Source organism: Ailuropoda melanoleuca, chromosome 14, assembly GCF_002007445.2.
Source record: "Ailuropoda melanoleuca isolate Jingjing chromosome 14, ASM200744v2, whole genome shotgun sequence".
Lineage (NCBI taxonomy): Eukaryota > Metazoa > Chordata > Mammalia > Carnivora > Ursidae > Ailuropoda > Ailuropoda melanoleuca.
Genome location: NC_048231.1, coordinates 13,067,841 through 13,093,547, shown reverse-complemented (window position 1 = coordinate 13,093,547; position 25,707 = coordinate 13,067,841). Strand labels below are relative to the sequence as shown.

Genomic DNA, 25,707 nt, shown 5'->3' with positions numbered 1-25,707 from the left:
CCCAGCAAGGACATTTGTGGAGGCTTTTTCAGTCCCCCCCAAGTCCCCGAAAGCTTAGGCTGCAAAATTCTCTATAAAAGTCCAGTTAGTAAATATTTGAGGCTTTCAGGCTTTGTCAGTCACATGGTCAATATCTGCCACAGCCATTCAACTCCTCCGTGGTCGCCACAGACAACTAATAAATGAATAGCATGGTTGTGTTTCTGTAAATCATGATTTATGAACACTGAAATCTGAATTTTACATAATTTTCACACATCATGGAATATTGCTTCTTTTTTAATTTTTTCCAACCATTTCAAAATGTAAAAACCATCCTTAGCTCAAGTGCTATACAAGAACTGATACAGGGATGAGTTAGGTCCAAGGGCAAGTAGTTTGCTGAACTCTGCCCTGAAATTGTACCATATCATCAGCCACAGTAGATGTTGTTTTCGACTACTGACCTCTCCTTCCCCAGAACGCAGTGAAGTTAGTGATATTAATCATTTATTTTAGAAAGAAAAAGCTCACTCCAAACCCTTGCTGACAATTAGGCGTTATCATCTGTTTCCTTGGCTAGCTCCTTGGAGGGGCTCATTTGCCTTGAGTCTTCTTAGCATCCCGGATCCTACTGTTGCTTTGTGGCTTTAGACCCAACGCTATCACCTGTGCTCCTTTTGGCTGCCGCTATGTGTCGTGACTCACCAGAACATGAAAAATGGTGAAAAGAGAGGCCTCAGGAGAGTCAAAAAGCAGACTGGCACATTCCTAAGTTAAGCAGATTGAATTTGGCCAATGCTCTCTTACTGCTTGAAAGAAGAATGTGAGGTCACAGTCTACTGTGCTCTCCGGGCAGCCATGAGGAAAGTGTCTATTGACTGTATTGTTCAGTACCACAGTTTTTATATATTCTAAAATATAAAATAACTAGAGATGAACAGTCTCATCGCAAACCTACACTGTAGGAAGCTATAGTAAAGGAGGTTTTCCTTCATTTATTTAGAATGCATCTGCTCAGGGGCACCTGGGTGACTCAGGCAGTTGAGCGTCTGACTCGTGATCTCGACTCTGGTCTTGATCTCACAGTCGTGAGTTTGAGTCCCACGTGGGGTTCTATGCTGGGCATGAAGCCCACTTAAAAAAAAAATGCATCTGCTTGGTCATTCCCCTCGATGCCCTATGAAGAGCCTAAGATAAGCACCCAGTAAGGAGGGAAGGAAGGTCTTTAACTAAGACACCCACCCCCATCCTTGCTGTTAGTCACTGAACGGCTCTTCTTTGCGGTCTTCAAAGGGACATTAGCAAATACAAAGAGATATCCTAGACTTAACTTAGGTTCCCATACATCTACCATCCCAAACACTGAAAGGAAAACCAAGCCTTCAGCACACCCTCCTGTAGCTATGAAAAATTCCAAAATTATTTTTCCTTCCCTTTTCTAAGATAGTGTAGTAGCCAGAATAATGCCCTCCTCCCCCGCAAGAAGTCCACATCTTAACTCCCAAAACCTGTGAATATGATGCCTCACACAGCAAAAAGGACTTTGCAGGTATGAGTAAGTTAAGGATTTTGAGATGGGGAGGTTACCCTGGATGATCTGGGTGGGCTCCATGTGATCACGGGTTCCTAGAAGAGGCATGCAAGAGGGGTAGAGTCAGAGAAGGAGACACGATGGCCGAATAAAGTCAGAGGGGTGCAGAGTCGTGAGTTGAGAAAAGTGGGCAGCCTCTAGAAAAAGGAAGGAAATGGGTTTTCCCCTGGAGCCTCCAGAAGGAACACAGCCCTGCCAAATCATTTTAGACTTCTGACCTCTGGGACTGTAAGAGAATAAATCTGTTTTGTTTTAAGCCCCTAATTTTATGGTAATTTGTTACAGCAGCCATAGGAAACTAATACAGCTGCTAAAAATGTCCCAGATAAAATGTAGTTTCTCACAAGTCAGCCACTTTATCTCAGTACACTTAACCCCAGAGAATGAAAGGAAACTTCTACTCCTCTCCCAAGTGGGTCCCTAAACTCCAGAAGTACTGAACGCTTAAATAAAATGCGATATAAAAGGGAAGGTTGAAAGGGTGAGTGGGCAGCAAGAGAACACTGCAGTCATATACGAAAAGCATTATCCAAGAGGGCTGCAAAGGATGAGATAGAAATGGAATGTGCCTTATTTATAGCAAAGCCTGCCTCCCCTCGCAAGTGTGTGACAGAAGAGCTGTTTTAAAGTTTTATTCTTCAAACTTGGCTGCAGAACTTGGCTGCATCTCAGAACTGTGCTTTTGTATTTAGCTTTAAGATATAAGAAGCAACCCCATGGCTAAACTGGAGGCAGAGGTGGTATGGGCAGGAAAAATGCAGGGGGTGGGGAGTGGAAAGAGGTTGAAATGTTATTCTTATTAGTTAGTTGCTTAAGAAAAACAAATAGAGAATAAAATAGCAAAAGGCTTGGAAAGGTTCCAAGTTGAAAATTTCTCAATACCCAGGCATTGAGGCTCTCCAGAGAAGGGTGGTGCTGCAAAGCCAGCCAGACATTAGGATGGCAATCTGGTTTCGAGGTAGAGAGGAAAGAATACTCTAGCCCTAATTATTAGAGATCCCCTCACCCTCTTTTTTTTTTTAATTTATTTATTAGGGAAGGAGAGCGAGCATGAGTTGGGGGGAAGGGCAGAGAGAGAGGAAGAAGGAGACTCTGCACTGAGCAGGGAGTCTGACGCAGGGCTCGATCCAGGACCCTGCGAGAACGATCTGAGCTGAAGGCAGATGCATAACTGACTAAGCCACCCAGGCATCCCTCTCATCCTCTTACTTAATTAAGTTCAATGAACACTAACAGCAACCCAAAGAAGGCCAGCCTATATATGCAGAAACTAATACTGACCTTCCAGAAAACAATACGTACCAGGAGTCATGACACAGGTCATGCCCTCTGACCTAGAAATTCTAAATTTTGCTATTAATAACAAGGAACTGAATAACTAAATTACAGTACATTACCTACTTGGAATATAATACAATCTTTAAAATTTTTGATTAAAACAACATATTGTAGCACAGATTAATGCTCAGGATATGGTAGGAAAACATAAAATAGTATATACTCTATGATTACCCACTAGGCTAATATATATTTTAATTTTTAATTTTTTAATTGAAGTATAACTAACGTATCATATTAGTTTCAGCCATACAATATAGTTATTCAACAAGTTTATACACTTCTCAAAGCTCAACAAGATAAGTGTACTCTTAATCCCCTTTATCTATTTTACCCATCCTCTCACTTCCCCTTTGATAACCACCAGTTTGTTCTCTATATTTGAGTCTGTTTTGTCTGTCTCTTTTTTCTTTGTTTTTTTTCCTTGAATTCCACGTATGAGTGAAATCATATGGTATTTGTCTGACTTATTTCCTTAGCATTATACCTTCTAGGTCCATCCATGTTGCAAATAGCAAGATTTTATTCTTTTTTATGGCTGAGTAATATTCTATCATATATATATATGATATATTCTGTCATATATCTATCATATATGATAGACATATGATAGATACATAGATATATCATAGATATATGATTGACAGATACATATACCACACCTTCTTAATCCATTCATCCATGGATGGACACTTGGATCGCTTCCATATCTGGGCTATTGTAAATAATGCTGCAATAAACATAGGGGCGCATATATCTTTTCAAACTAGTGTTTTCATTTTCTTTGGGTAAATACCCAGTAGAGGAATTACCAGATCATATGGTAATTCTATTTTTGAGGAAACTCCATACTGTTTTCCACAGTGGCTGCACCAATTTGTATTCCTACCAATAGCGCACAAAGGTTCCTTTTTCTCCACATCCTTGTCAACAGTTGTTATTTATTGGTTATGAGCCTAGCCATTCTGTCAGGTGTAAAAGGATACCTCATTGTGGTTTTAATTTGCATTTTCCTGATGATTAGTGATGTTAATCATCTTTTCATGTGTCTGTTAGCCATCTGTACGTCTTTGGAAAATGTCTATTTAGGCCTTCTGCCCATTTTTTAATCAGATTATTTGGGGGGTTTTTGTTGTGTTGTATGACTTCTAATATATTTTGGATAAGAACCCCTTATCCAATATATCATTTACAAATATCTTCTTCCATTCAGTCAGTTGCTTTTTTGTTTTGTTGATGGCTCCTTCATTGTGCAAAAACTTTTTACTTGGGTAAAGTCCCAATAGTTTAGTTTTACTTTTGTTTCCCTTGCCTGAGGAGACATATCTAGAAAAATGTTTCTATAACTGTCAAAGAAATTATTGCCTATGTTTTCTTCTAGGAGTTTTATGGTTTCAGGTCTCACATTTAGGTCTTTAATCCACTTTGTTTATTTTTGTGTATGGTGGAAGAAAGTGGTCCAGTTTCATCCTTTTGCGTGTAGCTGTCCATTTTCCAGCACCATTTACTGAAGACACAATCTTTCCTGTTGTATATTCTTGCCTCCTTTGTCATAGATTAATCGGCCACGTAAGTGCGCATTTATTTCTCAGTTCTGCATTCTGTTCTATTGATCTACATGTCTGTTTTTGTGCCAGTACCTTACTGTTTCGATTACTTCGGCTTTATAGTGTATCTTGAAGTCTGGGATTATGATACCTCCAGCTTTATTCTTCTTTTTCAAGATTGCTTTGGCTATTCAGGGTAGCCCTGAATATTATATATTATATATGCGCTAATATAATATATATACACTGCTTATATAAAATAAAATCCTAGAAGGAAGTAGACCAAAATGTTAACTGTGGTCATGTTTGTGTGGTAGGAAATGTGTTTTCTATAGTTCATATATTCTTTCGAAAATGAACTATTACTTTTAAAATGGAAAACAATGAATTTTTAAAAGGAAAAAAAGAAAATCAGTCAGCAGAAAGCTCAGCTTTACCAATATTTTACCATGTGAGTTTCAAAACTAAAAATGTTTAGTGTTTTCTTGCTTCGGGTTCTCCATATGAAATATAAGGCTATTATTACACCAGACACATCGCCTAGATTTAGTGTAATAAAAATACACTGCCTCCTATGTACATCTATGTTTTATCACCATACCTTTGCTTCCACAACTCCCATCACCTAAGAATCATTTCTTGGCTTTTCCTACAGAACAAAATCCTCCCCTTTCTTAAAGATGCAATTCAAGTTATTTCTCTTGAAATTCCTTCCCCCTTTGTAAGCCCATCTTGTCAACACCAACCTTCCTATAATTAATTACAAACAACTTTGAGATCTCCTTTGTTTTTTCTATGTAATTTAATTTCTTTTAAAAAATTACAAACTTTAGGATAAAGCAAACCCAGATTCAAATCTCAAAATCAGTCATTTACTCCTTCTGATACTGTTTCCTTGTGTGTAATATAGGACATCCACCAGTTGCCTAACAATCCATTCTGGTGATTACATGAGTCAGTGTGCAGTACCCAGCACAGTATCCAGTATAGAGGGGGTAGCCAATAAATCCCTATTACCTTCCTTAATCTTGCATCAGCAGATCTGCACTAAAGAAAATACTAAAGGTAGTTCTCCAGACAAAAGAAAATGATCCCAGAAGTAAGCACAGAGATGTAGGAAATAATAAAGCAATAAAAACAATAATTTTTTAGTAAATCTACACAACCATTGTATTTAGCAAATAAGACAAAACTTTTACAAAAATGGTGAAGTCCTGTAGGGTTTTAAAAGTAAAGAATATTCAATTGGACCATATCCTAGGATGTCAAGAACCAACTTTCTTTCAAGGCAATTAGTAGGTCTACCAGAACAGGGACCCGGTAACCTAACCCAGGGGTCATTCCAAATATAAATCCTATCCCCCTATGATTATTTAATTCCTTTTCAACAAATATTTGATTGATTTCTATCTTCTGATGTTATTTACCACAGAGGTATGAATATTCTTTTGGCATGAATGTGTGTCTATATCTATATGTCTATCTTTGTATATTTTTTCCATTTCCTTATTCTAATACATTTTTAGAAATGAGAATGCAGATCAAAAGACTTGTCCATTTTCAGTTTTGATTTCTATTGGCAATTGTGTTTTTTAAAAATAATGCTCCTATCCCACAACGACTGAAACACTTCTTTATTCTCCCTTCACAGGTATCTGTAGGCTTTTAGTTTTTCTTGTTCAAAATCCTGAAAATGAGGACTTCACTCTATGGCCATTCAAGTTCTTCATAGTGTAGGAATATTGCAAAGGAGTGGCAATCGTGAGAGTAATAAATTGTCAAAGTATAAAATCTTAGACTCTTGGAAATGAAAAGAGGGGGGAGAAATGGGGAAAAAAATGAAATGAAGCCTTGAACACACCAAAGGCTTTCTAAATTAGAAAGCTATACTCGTGGAAACACATCATATTAAACCACACTGAGCTGTTCTCGACACTAAAAATACCATCCCTTTCATCTGCGGACACTGATACCACTGGTCGGGGACTTGCCTACACTCCTGTCTCCTGCCAATCAAGATAATGTGTTGGGGGGTTTTCCTCTGGCAATTCCAATCCTAGGGGAAAAGGGAAACAGAACAGTTTTTTTCTAAGGCAATAAAAAACCTTCAAAATACTTAATGAAAGGAATCTCAAAATGCAGATTGAACAATTAAATTAGTTACCCAGAATACTCTCTGAAGTTAGTCCTTGGGAAAAAAAAAAAAAGAAGCCCTAAATGTTCAAGACCAAAAAGCGTTTGTTTGAAACATAATGACTTACATGACTTTTTAAAGTTTTGCTTGGGTTAACAAACAATGAATCATGGAACACTACATCAAAAAGTAATGATGTACTGTATGGTGACTAACATAACATAATAACACTAATAATAACAAAAAGAAAATTTTAAAGAAAACAAAGGCGGCTATAAAAAGTAAATAGACAAAGAAATGTGGACGTCTTTATTTTAGATTATGAAAGCCCTGGCATGTTAGAGCTGAAAGCACTTTCGAGATCACCCAGACTAGCTAACTCCTCACTTCACAAATGGCAGAACTAGACTCAAAACAGAAACAACTTGGGCACGGCCTTAAGTCAGCTAGTGGTGCAGCCACAGTCGATTGAGAGATACCCTGGCCCAGTTGCACTCTCATTCCACGACACTTGACTTCTCTGCACACAAGGAGGAGAAGGGCAGGCAATCCAGCTCTACAGTTACTTGGTTCAAAATCTTGTTGGTTCCAGGAGACTTTCTGACATTTCCCAGGTGTAACCTGGGGAAAAGATATCTCTTTATTCCCCTCGGATTCACCCAACATCTTATCGGACACCAAATCCAGTTGGTTGTACCTTCTAAACATCTCTCAGGCACATCCCTTCACCTACGTTACCACTGCCATTAACATGGACATCATTTTGTCCTCACCTGAATTCCTGTAAAATCACCAAACCACTCTGCCCACTAATCTTACCATTTCTCTCACACCCTCTTTGCACAAGTGCATTCTCCACGCCGACCATATGACTTCCCAGCTTCGGGTTCTTTTGTGGTGACTTTCCTTATGAAGAAAAACAAGGTTTCAGTAGCTTTCCTTTGCTTTGGGGTTAATGTCTACATGAGTCAGAGACTGGTCAGGAAACAGATGGCACCCATAAGACAATTGAAGAAAGGTTTATTTCAAAAAGGACAAAGTATAAAGAAATGGCAGAGTATAGGAGAACCACAAGGAACGCTCAGGAACCTCTGACTTGTACATAAACCCCTCACCTGGTCACCTGCTCCTAACAGAAAGGATATGGAATCTTATGTCCAAGATTAGGTTACAAATGAGTAAAACTCCCCCCTTCCTGCCTCTTCTTCCTTGCTCACTCTGATGAGACAAGCTGCCTTGTTGTAAGCTACCCTGTCAAGAAACTCAGAGTGGCTCCAGTCAACAGTTAGTGAGGAACTGAGGCCATCACTCGCACAGCACTCGAGGAACTGAATCCAGCCAACAACCACATGAGTAGGCTTAAGTGGGCCTTTCCTCAGGTGAGCCTTCAGATTAAACTGCAATCCCCGCCAACATCCTGATTGTGGTCTTTGTGAGCGGCACTGACCCAGAGGACCCACCTAAGATTACTGACCCATGGAAACTATGACATAATAAATGTGCTTAAGTCAATTAACCCCATTACGTTTTGGGGTAATTGGTTATACAGCAATAGAGGACTATACAAACGGGAGCCACCCAAATGCCCAAAAAAGATGAGGAGAAGAAAAGGGTATCAGGACCCAGAGGAGAACAGTCTGCTCTGGAAGGAACAATGACCCTCAGTCAAGGGACACAGGCAGTGCAAGACTCTACAGAAAGGGAGCCACAGGAAGGAACGCCCTGGCTTTGCTCTTCTTCCTCCCTCCCATCTTTCCCCAGGCTTCTACTGACCAAACTTGATTCAAAGCCAGAGATCCCAAAAGCCCTGCCAATGAGTCTACCTCCTGGGGCAGGGAGCAGCATGGGGCATGGGGGGGGGTGGGTAGAATGTGGATGTGCAGGTGCAAAGAGAAGATACCTGCATGATGTCCTAAATCTTTGGCATGATATGTCAGGTCTTTTGTGATCCAGCCCTAATCTCCCCAGCCGACTTTATTTCTCCACCTCCGTCACATATACGTAGCTCCAAGAAAACAGCCACTTGAAGTTCCCAGAAAGTTTATGACATCACAACTCTGTCCCTTTCCATGCAGTAGTCCTCCTACCTCCTACACTTCTTTTCCCCCCTCTCTGCCAGGTTAATTCCTACTCATCTTTCACGAATTAAGGCAGGTGCCAAGTCCTCTGGTCTTCTATGACATCATCATCCTCTCTCTTGATATGGACTTCGTGACCCTTCTACCTCCTTCCACGTTCCTCAGCTCCCCTCTACCAATTGCCTCTTGCAATTGCCTAGTTACCCATCTCTGCCCATTAGCCTACAGGTGTCATCAGGGCACAGACTTCATCTTCCATTCCTAGCATCTGGCATGCAAATGACACTCAATGCATATTTGCTGATTAAATTATTGCTAAGCCTCATTGTGCCTTGGTCACCAGGATCTACAGGTTCCCTGACTCTCAGCTGTGCTGGCCACTACCACTGCCTTCTATGAATTCCAAAATAATGTCCTATTCCCAGCTTGCTCATCAGGCTTGCCTCTTCCAGGCTAGATTTCTTCCCCTTCTTGCTGCATACCACTGCTTGTGTAACTAAAATAGTGCTACATTTACTTTTTTGGAAATATGCCTAAAGCAACTTCTACCCAGAACTGCAAGGGTCCTAGAACATTAGGGAAAGTGACCTTGGAGTATCAGGGCAACACAGAGGCAAGACCCAAATTCCAACAGAGAAGGAATAAATAATTGGAAATTAACAAGTGAAGGAAGACAGCAATGACTTACAAGAGCATTGACTTTCTCTTCTTTCTCTAAGACTTCTAATTCATCCCTAACACTATGTATTACTGACAGAATCCAGTGCTACTACTGAAACACTGTTCCTGCTATCTGACTAACCTACAATCAGTACCACTAAATGATACCTGCACAAAAGTCTTAAATGTTACTAGTGAACCAAAGAAACACATCACCACCAAGAAAATACTTTAACTGTTGAATGTTAAATCATTACAAGTACAATTTTTCTTTTGATGCCCAACTACATGAGGTTTTATCTCAATCCAGTTTAGGTTATGCAGGACTGTTTAAAATATTTCCAGAAAAGTTCAAAAGACCTTTAAGCATGTCTACAGTCTCACAACATTGTTCTGACATCAGGAAAGTTAATTAACTTCTAAATGATTAAAAACTTACAGAATGAAACTTGTAAATTATTGCAGAAAAGTATGTTTACAATATTTAGTCCAGTCCCCTCATTTTACAGAAAAGGAAATGAAGCCAAAGTAATATTTTATTTATTACGATGATGGGTTGCTAGGTACACAGGGTTCATTTTATCATGCTTCTTTCTACTTTATGTGGACACGGAATATATTCTTTTTGAGTAAGAAGTATTTTGTGGTTGGCAAGGAAGGAGGAAAAGAAAGGAGAGCAGAGGAAATCAAAATAAGAAACAGAGCTAGGAAAATGAAGTTGCCCATCTAGAGAACCAAAGCATTAAGCGTGGGAGTTGGGGCCAGATATCCTGAACTCTCTGCTCCCTGTCTGGCATCTTCCGTCACACTGTACTGCCTCATGATCCAAGTGTGGGTCAAGTTAAGCTACAATTTACTCTGTCCAACTACCATCTAATTGCCCAGAATTCTACCAAATCAAATTACCAGTCCAGTTGGAAATTTCTCAAGAGACATTATTAACACCACTTGGAGAATTAAACAAAATTGGAAAGCAACCTACTTGTACTCAAAAGAATTCTAAGTTTATAAAAGAAAGTAAACATTTTAGAAAATCTTTACCCAAGAAACAAGAGCACCAACAAGCAGAAGGAAGCTTTAGCATTACAAGTGTTCAAAGTTAACCCAAGTCAAATCTCTGAGAATAAGCATGAAAAGCAAAGATCAGCTGCACAGTGTTTTCATTTATTTATTTATTATTTATTTATTTAATGATTTTTTATTACATTATATTAGTCACCGTACAGTACATCCCCGGCTTCCGATGTAAAGCTCGACGATTCATTAGTTGCGTATAACACCCAGTGCACCATGCAATACGTGCTCTCCTTACTACCCATCACTGGTCTATCCCATTCCCCCACCCCCCTCCCCTCTGAGGCCCCCAGTTTGTTTCTCATATATTTAATTCATCCAATGTCTGTTGAGCCCCAACAATGTGGCAGTGATAGTCTGTGGTAGATAACATGGCGGTGGAAGGGACATCAACAGGGGTAGTCAGCCTACCTGGACATAATCGTGGCTTCATGGGGAAACTGCTGAGTTACCTATGCAAGTTACAGACTCTCTCCATCCTTCAGTTTGCTCATCTAAATGAGGATGTACCCTATGATCCAGCAATTGCACTACTGGATATTTACCCCAAAGATACAGACGTAGTGAAGAGAAGGGCCATATGCACCCCAATGTTCATAGCAGCATTGTCCACAATAGCTAAATCGTGGAAGGAGCCGAGATGCCCTTCAACAGATGACTGGATTAAGAAGATGTGGTCCATATATACAATGGAATATTACTCAGCTATCAGAAAGAATGAATTCTCAACATTTGCTGCAACATGGACGGCACTGGAGGAGATAATGCTAAGTGAAATAAGTCAAGCAGAGAAAGACAATTATCATATGATTTCTCTCATCTATGGAACATAAGAACTAGGAGGATCGGTAGGGGAAGAAAGGGATAAAGAAAAGGGGGGTAATCAGAAGGGGGAATGAAACATGAGAGACTATGGACTATGAGAAACAAACTGAGGACTTCAGAGGGGGGGGTGGGGGAAGGGGATAGACTGGTGATGGGTAGTAAGGAGGGCACGTATTGCATGGTGCACTGGGTGTTAAACGCAACTGATGAATCATGGAACTTTACATCAAAAACCAGGGATGTACTGTATGGTGACTAACATAACATAATAAGAAATATTACTATAATAAAATAAATAAAAATAAAATTTTAAAAAATGAGGATGTTACTAAAATCCCTTACTTGTAATTGCATGACAGGGGACTGGCTCTTCTACATCTGACAGATCTATGAATAATTATAAAATCAAAAACTCACTTCAAAACATCAACTTTTCACTTTGTCATGTGTACTCTACCTGGATATTGTACAAGATACTAAATAAGCGTGTTTCAAACTCAGATTTTCCTGAGAAGAGTTTAAAACTCATATTCCCAGGGGACGCCTGGGTGGCTCAGTTGGTTAAGTGTCTGCCTTCAGCTCAGGTCCTGATCTCAGGGTCCTGGGATTGGCCAATGTCAGGCTCCCTGCTTCTCCCTCTCCCTCTGCCCCACCCCCCTCCCTGCTCATGCCTCCCTCCCTCTCTCTCAAAGAAATAAAATCTTTTAAAATATTAGAAAATAAAGACTCAGATTCCTAGGACCCAGTTCAGACCTATGAAACAAAAATAACTTGGTGAAGGGGATCCTTTGAGGATCAATATTTTTATAAAACAGCCGTAAATGATGTGATGTTCAGCCACGTTCAAATATCATCCCTACATTGGACGATTCAGTGACCCAGGATCCTTTGGATCCAAGAATATAAAAAAGGTTAACAGGGTCTGGGTGACTTAATGAATAATTAAGGTTTTCTCTTAAATAGATTTTTAATGTGACCAATACATTTTTCATACACACCTCCAATCCAAAATGTGAATGTGAAGGATGAAAAACTAAATTAGAAAGACTATTCAACTCAATAAATAAATCATGCCTTGAGAAAGTACAACTTCTCACAGCTAATGACACAGAAAACATGAAAAGAAAATGAGAAGGATCCTGAGAGTGTAGGCTTAAGAAACCCACCCATCATTACTCATATGTCAGAAGGTTACCATCCTAAATGGCATTTAAAAGTCACAACAACATCATGGACATAATCATCCCACTTATTACTCGGAGGTTTACCCAAAAGCTCCATTTCTCTAGATTTGGCTTTTTAAATGTCAGCATCTGAATCAACACAACAAAATCCAAGCAAGAACTTCACACTAAAAACATCTGACATGAGTAAGAAACAACAAACAAGAGTAAGAAAACAAAAAGGAAAACACTATTTGCATAATTTTTAATGTAAATTTCTATTGTAGACCTCTAAAAAAAGTTTTGGTTTTAGAGTTTACAACCTTGAAAAAACCATTATGGAAGAGGACTTCCATAGTAAATGTTTTGAATTGACCTTGGTTTCAAGGTTTAATCTTTACTGACACCTTGAGGATAGTGTCCCGCAATAATGGTTGTATTGGTTGTAGCCAATGGCTGGTCTACACCACTGCGAGTAGAGAACTAGGTAAATAACCCACAGTTGAAACACAACCATGATTTAGTCAAATTAACTAGGTTTAAATGATTCCAGGTCCTAGATCCATACTAAGCAATGTCTTCTTTCTAATAGATCGAACAGATACAATTGCTTTTATAGCAATTAACTAATACAGCAAATAGCATGAACACATGCATACCCCACACACAAATTTGTCATAAGTAAGCAAGATATATTTCCAATATAGAAACCAAATGGCCGGTAGTCATATCTCTGAAGAACTACAGCAATTGACAACTTTGTATCTAAATTAAACCAAAAAAGAGTCTCCTCCTACCACCTAAAAAGTAAAAATCAAGTTCCCGCAAACCTAAAGGGAGTTTTCCTTTCAACATAATAGCAAACATTTATAATACCAGAAAGGTGTTTGGGTTGCATGACCTTTACATTTCCTACCAACCTTTAATAACCCACGGGTTTACGATCTCCTGAACAAAATAAAAATAATTGAATTTAAATTAAAAAAGAATAATTGTATTGTTTTCCTGTGTCTTAAAATACAACTCACTGTATGAATATACTTTAGCCAACTTATTAACAGCACCAACATTTATACATTTTATTTCCTCTCCAAATGACACACTGTCTTTATGAGGCCTTAAGATAAAAGAAAAGACACATTCATTATGGACCACTCCATGCAAAGTAAGATGTGAAATGCCTCATTTACTTTAGCTAAATGAATCTTCATAATGACCCCACCAGGTACTATCCTTCCTCCCACCTTTTATTTTTCTTTTTAAACATGAAGAAACCGAAGCTCACAGAAGTTAAAAAAACTCAAGATCACACCAGTAGGAAGTACTAGAGTTGCAATCATTTTAACCCGGGTCTGACTTCAAAGCTCACGCTCCTATGAGCTTGGCACAGGGTTTCCCAGCATGGGGTGGGTTAAGAAGGTAATGATGAATAAACATCTTTCTATTCTGTGTGCTCCACTAATTGGCTCGCCCAGTTAATCTCTTTTTTCTTTACTACAACTTAACAGGCATCTCTGTTAGAAAAGGGTTATCTAAGCATTCTCTTACAAAGCAAAGGATTAAGGAATGTGATACTCAAAGCAAGATTAGTTTGAGTTCTATCTTTATAAGGAAAGAAAAATTCACCATATCACTCATCCAGGAATATCTAGTTCAACCTTGCTCATGTGATTAGCAGAGATCAAACACAAAGTCTTGCAGAATACACAGAACCCAGCAGACAACTCGAATATTTGTAAAATGAATGCACATTAACTCATTTTCCTTATTAATATGTTATATAGTTAGGTTAAATTTTCACAAATATGCAAGCCTTTAAAAAGTGTATTAATAAGAAGCAGTTATTCCCTCAAATTCAACATGTGCACAAATAAAACTTATGTGTCGTAGTTCCTTCCTTTAAGACATTCTTCCAAATATCCCTATTTGGATTAATACCATCAATGTCTTTCTATAACCCAAGGTCAAAACACAGTCATCTTTGATTCTCTATTCCCTTCCTAATTCTATATGCATTCAGTTTCCTAGTTATTTTTAATTCAGACTCTTTAATCCCTTTGCTCAGTTCCACTCAATTCTGAGAGGCATTTCCCTTGCTAGATTAGTGTCCTCCTTACCTTTCTCACAGAGACAGAAAAACCAATTACCTCCCCCCAACCCCGGAGTCTCGAATCTGCCTCCATAACAGTGCATGTGGCACACAGGCAAGACTCATAATCCCAAAGAGATATTAATTTTACAACTCCTAGCACAAAAGTTTTTCATAATGAAATTGCCTATGATTCAACATTCTAAAGTCTGGCTCCACCCAACTCTTCCCAAAATCTTACCTCCATTACTCCATGTAAGTCTGCTATGCCCCCAAGCTCACTGGTTCTGGTTGCTGTTCACTTTCTTCAGCTCCTTCCCTTTGCTGAACGCATCTCACTACCTGGAATGTTGTTCTTCCTTTCTGCTTTCCACAGAAAGCAGTCCTACCCATCCTTTATAACGGAGTTCAAAGACCACTCCTCCACCAGTCCACACCTGGCCCCTGAGAATCACCTGTTCCTCTGATTTCATATAACACTCTATTTGCACTTCTCTTATGGAAATTAACACTTAGATTATTACAGTTATTTGTGTCCATCTTATGTCTCCTACCCGCTGTAAACATCTAATACATGCATACCTCTGTATCTCCCACATCATCTAGACCAGATCTTGTACCGACTATGGGTTCAAAAACGATCAATTGATAAATGTTACACAAAGGCTTTTACGTCGAAGAAGAATATAGCTCCCCCTGCATTGCTTCGGCAATCTTTACATTTAAAGAAAACCAATTCAGGAGCACCTGGCTGGCTCAGTTTATAGACCACGCAACTCTTGATCTCAGGGTTGTAAGTTCAAGCCCCACAATAGGTGTAGAGGGGGATTTTATTAAAAATAAAATCTTTAAAGGAAACCAAATCATATTTTTCAAGTATGATAAACCTAAGTTCCTTGAATTTTAGAATTGGAAAATCAGAGCATATGAGAAGAAAACGATATTCATTTATCCATCAAGGCAATTTAGGCAGAAAACATTTGTCAAGCTGTTAACCGTCAGTCAACCCTACACACACACACACACACACACACACACACACACACACAAACACACACACACACACACACACAGAGGAGGCACCCCCAACATTTAATGAGAGGTCTTACTTTGCGGTAGACTATCATATTTGGAGAACTCTCCTCTGGGTCAGCAATCCCCACTGCTCTTTGATCCCCAGATCCCTGAGCCATCCCGGATGTCTTCACTCACTCTGCAAAAATAAATAAACAGACCGTTAAGACATGAAAAAATTATATGAAGAAAGCTCTACAATGCAAAAAAGTAAGTATCTTTTGGCAGGTGATACAAAAATAAAACATGATGAATTTATTTTTCCTCATTAATTTAAGCAGTATTTTTAAAAATGTTTAGGGGATAATTGGGGTCTTGTTATCCACATACATTATTCTAATCCCAAAGCAAAATGTTCTTTATTTTCAGCCCAGAATCATGCACCTTAGGGGTGAGCTTATGCCAGTCCTACAAAATCTCCTGAAGACAGATGAAGCCAATCATTTTGATGTTGATTTTGTCTTACCAAACCTCACTTTCTGATTAATTCTATGCATTAAAATCTGAATATTTTATCAGGGAAATGCAAATCAAAACCACAAGGAAATACCACTTCATATCCACTAAGATGGTCATAGTAAAAAAGAAAAGCCTCAAACAACAAGTGTTGGCAAGGAACATCTATAACCTGTTGGTAGTAATGTAAAATGGTTCAACCACTATGAAAAACAGTTTGGTGACGCCTCAAAAGTTAAACATAGAATTACCATATAAACTGAAAATTCAACTATACCCCAAAGAACTGAAAACAAGTATTCAAACAAATACTTGAACACAAACATTCACAGCAGCACTATTCAAAATGGCCAAACCGTGGAAGAAACTCTAAGTCCATCAACTGATGAATGGATAAACCAAATATGGTCTATCCTTACAATGGAATAAAATTCACCCATGAAAAGTCATAAAGTATTGATACATGCTACAACATAGATTTAACCTGAAAACGTTATGCTTAATGAAAGAAGCCAGACACAAAGATCACTGCAATGGACTGAATGTTTATGTCCCCACCAAAATGCACATGTTGAAATTCTAAGCCCCAGTGGGATGGTATGAGGAGGTACAGCCTTTGGGAAGTGATTAGTGCCCTTATAAAAGAAACCCCAGAGAGCTCCCTTCCATCATGTGAAGACACAGTGAGAATAAAGCCACCGTGAACCAGACACCGGATCGGCTCAGGCCTTAATCTTGGACTTCCCAGCCTCCAGAAATATGAGAAATAAATTTCTGTTGTTTATAAGCCAGCCAATCTATGGCCTTCTGTTATAGCAGCCCAAACAGACTAAGACAGTCACATATTGTATGATTCCACTTCCATGAAATATCTAGAATAAGTAATTGGGAAGCAAATTGGTAGCTACCAACAGCTGGGCAGAGGATGGAATGGGGTTACTGCTGAACGGATATGGGGTCTCCTCTGGGACAACGAAAACATTTTTGAACGAGATTGGGGTAATAGATGCAGAACACTGTGAATGTGTTAAATGCTGCTGAAATGTAGGCTTTAAAGTAGTTAATTTTATGTTATGTGAATTTTACCTCAATTAAGTAAAACAAATATTTTTAATTTGACCTTTTTAAAAAGCCTGAAAAGATACCAGGGAAACAATGACAGCGTATGGAAGTTCTGAGACAAGAAGTTCAGTTCTTGGTATCACACTGTATTTGCTGCACTACTTTGCACAAGTTGAATAACCTATTGGGTTCTCTTTGTTAACTTCCTTTTAAAACAAAATGCTGAATGCCTGCTGTGGACCCAGATCCATGCCAAGGCGCCTCTTTCTACATGGTTCTTATCAGTAAAATATGAATTCCACAGCGTACTCACAGGTGAGGGTCCAATAAACCGAGTGGGCAAAAGCATCGTCTAAAGCCATAAAAGTCCTATACAAATGTTATCCCTAAGCCAAGAGCCTGCCTGGGTTATTTGCACAAAATTCATAGGCTTTTCATCAAAGAAACTTTTATAAATACCACACTTGACAGAAAAGGCCATTTCAATTCAAAATAAAAACTCAGGAAATATTTTATTGTAAAATAAGTTAGTACCAAAGGTCATTCCATAAAAACAAATTTGGTTGGAAGATGGGCAAGAGACAGGAATTTGTCATTTGTGCTAAGAATTTAAATGCCCACAGTATACCCTTTGAATGTTGCTTGCTTTCTTCATCATTTGTGAATTAAGATGCATTTTAAAAGTGAGATTACATGAAGAGATAATGAACATCATTCTCTTATCTCCACACACTGTAACGTCAGTGTTTCCATGAATATAGTGCTACATGGAAATGCTGATTATTAATTCCAATCAATGGCTTTTAAAGTTAAATGAACAACATGCTATTTTATTTTTAAATAGCTACTTATTTGCCTACTCCTTTGCCTGAATACAGAATATGGCAGAGCCTGAAAAACAAAAATTAAGTCCATTTTATGTCTGCTCATTTATCTATGTAATAGAGCCATTTGGGGTTTCTGGCTTTACTTGTAAATGAGCACTCGGACTTTAATGAGCGTATTATCTCCCACCCAGAAAACTGTGTTATAACAGCAAGGTTGGGAATGACCTAGAAACAATCCTGTGGGCCCTGTCTTTGTCTCCCAGACTGCTCCCCTCTCCCCGCCTCCCCCGCCGTCCCCTACAGAAATATTTCTGGTGTTACAAGAGGCTGATGGTCCAGGACAGGGACTTCAGACTACCAAGGGCTGGCAGACAGTCTCCATGTTAGGAATCTCAGTGAGTCGAGTATGTAGTAGAAAAGCTTCTATTTTTGGTTCCTCTAGCAGCTCATTTTGAAACTCAATGTCATTTAACTTTTCTGTGTCTAGAAAGAATCAGTTCTAAAATAGTGATATAACCACTTTCCAGCCCACGTGTCAACAGATGTTAGAGAAACGAGATGCAAAACCTACACAGGTAAGGAGATTGTAATTACACTCATTGACTATGAAGCTAGGGTTCATGACATTAAAGGGCTAGATTCTCATTCATTACAATATAGGATGAAATATTTATTTTTAAATGAAGTACGATAGAAATGAAATAAAAGTATTTTAAATTTCACAGTAGTGAAAACCCAAAAACTTCCTCATGCTATTTATATGTACTACATATATATGCACATAGTAAATAATTCAGAGCCTTTTATTTTAATATTTAAAGAATGTAAATGTTTTCCTGAAACCACACAACTACACCTCAACAGAAACACATGAATGATATTCTTTTCCTATCATGGCTTACAGCTAACAAAGGGGAGAACTGAAAATGTGTTACCAACTTGAGTTTTGAAGTCCCCAAGAAGAGACAGGTAGCTCAGTGGTTACAAGCTGGCGTCTGTCATCAGGCAGTTCCACATCCGAATTTAGGCTCCCCCACTTATAAGCAGTGTGATCTGGGGCAAGTTACTTCCCCTCTCTGTGCTTTTGCTTCCTTATCTGTCACCAGAGTCCCAGCATAGTGGAAAGTCCTCTGAACCGGGTGGCCTGGTCCCCCCCACCTGATTTGCAATTAGGTAGCCGTCACAACCAGGTCAAGCCACCGCCTCTCTGGACCCCAGCTGGACAACAGCTATAAAAACCTGCATCTTCAACTATTCCTTCCAGCTCTGCCCTAGAACCTCAGAACTTCACATTTCTAACTTTCCCTCAAATGCTCATCAGAATGTTCCATAGCACCTCTCTTTAATCATCACTGCCCCTATCCTAGCCCATATCCTCCAGTCATGGCAGGGCTCATGCTGAACTCATCAGAGAATCACAGAACTGCTGGAGCGAACCATCCCCTCCCAGACTCAGCATCTCTCCCCTTGAAGCAATTTCTGTAATACCACTCCCACCACCAGGGGCGGTGGGACTCAACATTTCTTGGAGCAAACACAAGGAGCATCCACGCGCAAGGCTGCATGCTAGGTCCTGGAGATATAAAGATAAATCAGACACAGATGCTCTCATTAAAGTGTTCAGAGTCCAGAAGGGGGGGACAGACATGTCCACAGAAGCAGGACATCGTAATCTGCGGGTGTTTAGTTATGCTGGCACAGAGCAGAACCTGGCAACTGAGATCAGAGCGGAAGGATGAATAGGAGTCTGGGGGAGGCAGAAGAGGCCTAGGGGACAACACAGGCATGGGGACAACACTTCTGAAGCCCCAGAAGTGGTAGGTACCCAAGAGCAAAAAGCCGTAAAGACAATCTGATCTCAAGAAGATTAAGCGGAACAGTCAAATGTGGGGTGAGAAACAACAGGGCTTCGAACCTGTCTTTGTTTACTCATTTATCAGGGATCTCTACTAAAGGCAGTTCTGCTTGGGTGAGTCTTTGTTGGTGGGGTTCACCCCTCTATCCCCAGTACCTAGAACAGGGCATGGCATATAGTAGACACTCAGATATTTTTGAATGAATGATGAAACTGATAAGATTCTACCAAGATGAAGTGTACTTCTTCTGGAACATTCATCTGGTTAACAAGCCATTAAAACTGCCCCACAAAGAAGCCTCTTTATTGACAAAGACCTATGTACAGAATCACACTTTTTCGCAGGGTTTATTGGTATGGGTAAGCCCTGAATTCAGAAATCCATGAGCTATTTGAGAGAGAGAGCGCTAGCATAAGCGGGCAGGGAGGGGGCAGAGGGAGAGGAGAGAAAGAATCTTAAGCAGTCTGCACACCCAGCAGGGAACCTGACATGGCGCTCGACCTCACAACCCTGAGATCATGACCTGGACTGAAATCAAAGAGTCGGACACTTAACCGATTGAGCCACCCAGGCGCTCTATCCATGAGCAATTTAGGTAAGAAGGAATATGTGGGAGGATGGAAAGTAGAGTGAGGAGAGACCCTGTGAATAACAGAACAATTGAGCGCCTATGACTCATACTCTGATTAGGAAAGCTCCTGCAATCAGGACTGCGATTTACTCCAAACTTATGTTGCATTTGTAGCTTGCAGTTACAACAACTGCCAGCTATTTTCCTTTGTAATGCCAGCCTCTCTGGGGCAAGCAGAGCCTAGGGTCCAGCAGATAACAATGCTGAGCCCAGCAGGTGGAAGGACCTCAATAATGTGGAAAAGGAAGGGGCTTTGAAGTCAGATAGGAAATAGCATCTCAGCTCTGGCTACGCCTTTGGCAACTGACTACCTCCCCACACTCCCCCAACTTCCAGCTCTTCACCTGGAAGATGAGAACTCTGTAGTTTGCAGAGTTGCTTTTGAAGAGGAGATAAAATATGGCATGCAAATTCCCTAGTGCAGAATGAATGTAGCAACTGACCAGCTGTCTGGTTTCATGAAATCCCAGGCCACCAGCATCAAAATCTTTGGAGAAACCCTTCCCCTACCGAGGGATTTAACAAGTTTCTCTGGTGATCCTGACTCACAGCTAAGAGGCAGGCCACTGCAGTGACACTCCAGTGCCACTGAGATCACCGTCACATGCAGCTAAAAGCCTTAAACGTCATGACTGCCCCTCGTTGTGTCTAGCTCTCAAAACCCAATTCAGGGAAATATCTAGCAGGAGAGGTAATCAAAGCCTGACTGTAAAATAGTCTGAATATTTGTGCTGCCAAATAAGAATTTCCGTTGATGTTATCTCCTCTCCTCCATATTGTATCAACTTCACATTGTTTGCCTCAGCCCATTAAAACCCAATGGATTTTTTTTTTTCTGACATCAGCAATGTTAAGCACTTCAGGAAAAAAGATTTACAAGACGTGTGCTAGCTTAGTAGTACAAGCTTGTTTATATAGCTCTAACCTGACTGAGTGGGCAGGAACCTCCAGGGGGGAAGAAGAAAGAACAACAGCTCTGAAGAACAAATAAGCCTTTCTGTTTAGCGGTCTGCCAACATGACATTTCCTATAGAGATGACCTCAAAGTCCAGATGCTCAGTGACAGAGTGAGAGTCGGCTTCAGGTCCTACCCCAAAGATCTTAAAGCAAGGTGCCAGAGCACAAGTTCTAGGGGTCAGTTTTGGTGCCCATGCCAGGCACCCAGGATTCTACTGGGATATAATTGCTTGATCATTTCAGGACATCGGTTAGCATTCAGTGGTTCCCGGAAGCTGGTCCAAGTACCTGAACCAGCCTAGTAGCCGCAGAATCACCTGGGCTTGACTCTAAAGATACATGATCCTGGGTCCGCTGCTCCGGAAATTCTGATCCGGTAGGGCTAGGGTGGCTCCTGCCGATTTATAATTTAAACAGTCCCCAGGTGACGCAGAAGCCCAGTCAGGTCCGGGAACCACTGACCTAGATTCCGTGAGCCCACCTTCTCTTTGCCTAACCCCTCCACCCCGGCCACGCTGCCTACTGTCTGGGCAACCATGTGGAGGTGAAGCTCCTTCAGCTTCCCTTGTATTTAGGCAGAGACTCTCTGCACTGAAAAAAGCAGGGGTCCTGGAGTCAAAAAACAGGCTCTCAATCCTGGCATGCCGTGTGATCACGAATAACTTAGCATTATACTAACTTAGCCTCTCTGAGCCTTGGTTTCCTCATCTATAAAATGGAACAAATACTGACCACTGGTATCAGGGGTTCTCAGCCTTGTCTGCTTCTCAGAATTGCCTGGGGAGGTAGCACAGTGACCCTAACAGGTGGCTGTTACTATTCCCACTTTACAGATGAGAAAACTGAGGCCCAAGAATATAGGTAATTTGCCAAAAGTAAAGCAGCTTGTCAACCAAGAAACTAAAATCCAAACCCAGGACTGACTGCAATGCCCACATACTTTCCAACTTGTCAGTCTTGGTCTCCAGTGACATCACCTATATAAAGTATTCAAAACGAAATTGTGTAAATATACAAAATTTAAGTATATGCCTAAATAAAAAGTAGTTAGCACCTCTATACTACATGTAAAGCACTTAGCAGTAGGCACTTCTGGTACATAGCACAACTGGCACATAGTAGGTCCTCAGCAGATGTGTGATTCCTGCCTTCCACTTCCTAGTGTATTGGTGAAGCTGACTTCCCCATACCAACCCATCCTTAAGACATATACATAAATACAATTCTCTTTAAGTTGCCACAGCTGCCTTACAGCCTAAACAAACTAATTTTTGTTAAAAGCTCTTATAAAGATAAATATTTTTGCATTCTTCATATGAAACAAAAGTCTTAAAAAATTAAACTGAGAGAAGCAGAAAGTTTTTCACATAATGGGGTGTTCTCAGCCATGTGATGTGACTACCAGTTCTATTACTGCAATTACCACTCAAAGTTCAGGTCCACCCAGGCATCCTCTCTCACCATTGCTCTTGACCCCTCACTGCTCTGAACACCCCCAAACCCCGCCAACTCCCCATCCATTCTTCCTGCCTTTTGAACTCTTCTTCTAAAAACAGTATGCCTGCTATGGCCTTCCACCTTCTCTCTGAACTTTGACCTTCAGTGACCTTCATGGAAGCCTGGTTTCCCCCCAAAACATGCCCCTCCCCTGGAGCCCAGCTGTTCTCACCCCACATATCTCAAACCAGAAAGTAAGATAAGCATCCTCCTGGCTCCCCGTTGCTGCTTCAAACAATTTCTCTCCTGTCTTCCTACACAAATCCCTGCTCTTGGGACACTCGGGCCATCTAGCTATGCCACTTTCTACCCATCCTCACTACTGTTTCTGCCTCCCTCCTATGAAGCCTTTTCATTTCCTGAGGACCCCCGCTTCCAGTTCTCTGAGGTTTTCTTCTCCATCCCTCACTCCTTTATCACTCTCCATGATTTGAACAACAGAGTCAAAGACCTATCTCGAAGGCTGGTTCCTCCATCCTTTTATTTCCCCGCCTGAAAGCTTTTCCTCCACCCCTCTTCCTCAGCCACTGTCTCACATGGCCACATGCTGAACCCCATCATCAATGGTGACTGTACCACCTTAAATTCCAGTTCACTTACCAGTTCTTTCCAGTCCACTTATTCTACACTCACTGCATGCATTTTTCAAACTCACTTAGACATTCAATCCATGGAACTCACAAGTTTTTTACCCTCCATTACTACTCCTCACTCTGCCTTCACATCCTCTGTCCCTGGGCCCATCGTCTTAGCCACTCAGTCATACCCTTGCAAATATCCTCAGCTGCCTCAATATACCCTTTCTGCAGCAGATTTCCAGGCAAAACTCTGACACTATGGAACCAGAACATCCACACACAATATCCACATAATATCTCAATATCCAAGCTCACACCCAAGCAGGTGTGCTCTTTGTGGTGGGAACCAGGAAGAAATCCCACAACCAGACTGACCAGCTGCATTTTAAATGCATGAGCACAAGCTTTAAATTAGTCAACAATGCCTATCAAATCTAAGATGTTTTCCCACCCAGTTTGCTGTCTCCCTATCTGAGCTGGCTACCTCATATCTTCTTTTCGCTCAAGCTTCACACACAGTCTCAGTTGAGAGGCTCACTTCAAAATTACTGAAGAAATGGAAGTCAGCAGAAGGCAAGTCTCTCATCTTGAGGCACCCTCACCTAAACCACCGTGTTCTCTGACTTCCCTCCTCTTGCAAGAGAGGAAGTGCTGCCATATGTACTAAAGGTAAGTCACTCCACTCTCGTTCTTAATTGGAAGATGACAGAACATTCCCCCTTGCTTAACTCCCACCACCACACTAACGGGGCTCCAGTATGATAATAGTGGATTACAGCTCAAACATCTGCAAGATGCAAACTCTCTGAGGACTTCTTAGGGAAATCTAAAGTCAAGAGAGGAGACACAAATAAGGACACCAGGGGAATTTGAAGTTTCTAGCACCTACAGCTATAGCAAACATTCAACTCTTGACCAAGGTAAATACAACCTCAAACTAAAGGCCTAGTTACCTTAAATCCCATTACTGGATACACCATATTTGGCTTTTGACAAAAAATTACAAGGCATATATAAGGCAAAAAAAAACAGTCTGAAAGGACAAGCAATCATCAGAACCAGACTCAGGACAGAGATGTTGAAATTATCAGACAAGAATATTTAAATAACTATGATTGCATATGTTATAGGCTCTAATAGAAAAAGTAGATAGTAATGAAAGCAGAGAAATAGAAACTCTTTAAAAAAAAACCCTCAAAAAAGTAAATGCTAGAAGTCAAAAACACTGTAACAAATGAAGAATGCCTTCTGGGGCTCATTGGCAGACTCAAAATGGTCAAGGGACAAATCAGTGAGCCTGAAGGTCAACAGAAATTTCTCAAACTGAAAGAAAGAGAAAAAAAGAAATTTTTAAGAATGGAGACAGAACATCCAAGAACTATGACACAATATCCAAAGGTATAACATAGGTGTAATCGGAATACCAGGAGAAGAAAGAGAAAAGAGTAGAAATATCTGAAGGAATAATAACTGAGAACATTCCAAAGTTAATGATATACACCAAACCACAAATCTAGAAATTCACTATAAATTTGTTTAAAAATACAACACCCAAAAGAAGATGTGATATATAGGTGTATACAATGGAATATTACTCAGCCATAAAAAAAGAATGAAATTTTGCCATTTTGCAACATCACGGATGGATCTAGAAAGTTAATGCTAAGTGAAATAAGACAGAGAAAGACAAATACCATCTGATTTCTCTTATATTTGGAATTTATTAAACAAGATTAAAAAAAAACAAGACAAAAAAATCTTAAATACAGAAAACAAACTGGTGGTTGCCCAGAAGGGAGGTGGGTGGGAGGGTGGGTGAAATACGTGAAAGGGATGAAAAATACACTTATGGTGAGCGCTGTGTAATGTACAGAATTGTTGAATCACTATATTGTACACCTGAAACTAATATAACACTGTGCATTAAAAACCATTAAAAAGTAGCAGACCTTAGTCCCAGCTGAGAAAAAACACCACCACCACCTAGGTATCTCATATTTAAATTTCAGAAAATCAAAGACAGAGGGAAGATCTTGAAAGACACCACAAGGCAAAACCCTTACCTTAAAGAAACAAGCCTAAGAATCACAGATGGTTTCTGATCAGAAACCATGCAAGAGGGGTGCCTGGGTGGCAGAGCGGTTAAGCGTCTGCCTTCGGCTCAGGGCATGATCCCGGCGTTGTGGGATCGAGCCCCACGTCAGGCTCCTCTGCTATGAGCCTGCTTCTTCTTCTCCCACTCCCCCTGCTTGTGTTCCCTCTCTCGCTGGCTGTCTCTATCTCTGTCA

The 25,707-nt window shown here is 40.2% G+C and overlaps 1 protein-coding gene across 20 annotated transcripts in view; it reads right to left on the bottom strand.

Annotated features, from left to right (window-relative positions):
- Positions 1-25,707, bottom strand: part of RGS6 (regulator of G protein signaling 6) — a 650,515-nt gene that overhangs the window by 610,423 nt on the left and 14,385 nt on the right. For all 20 annotated transcript variants that reach the window (XM_019800705.2, XM_019800711.2, XM_019800720.2 and 17 more), the window contains exon 2: positions 15,591-15,694. In XM_019800705.2, coding sequence (XP_019656264.1) covers positions 15,591-15,674 — 84 coding nt within the window. In that variant the 5' untranslated portion in view covers positions 15,675-15,694. The remainder of the gene's footprint in view (positions 1-15,590; positions 15,695-25,707) is intronic.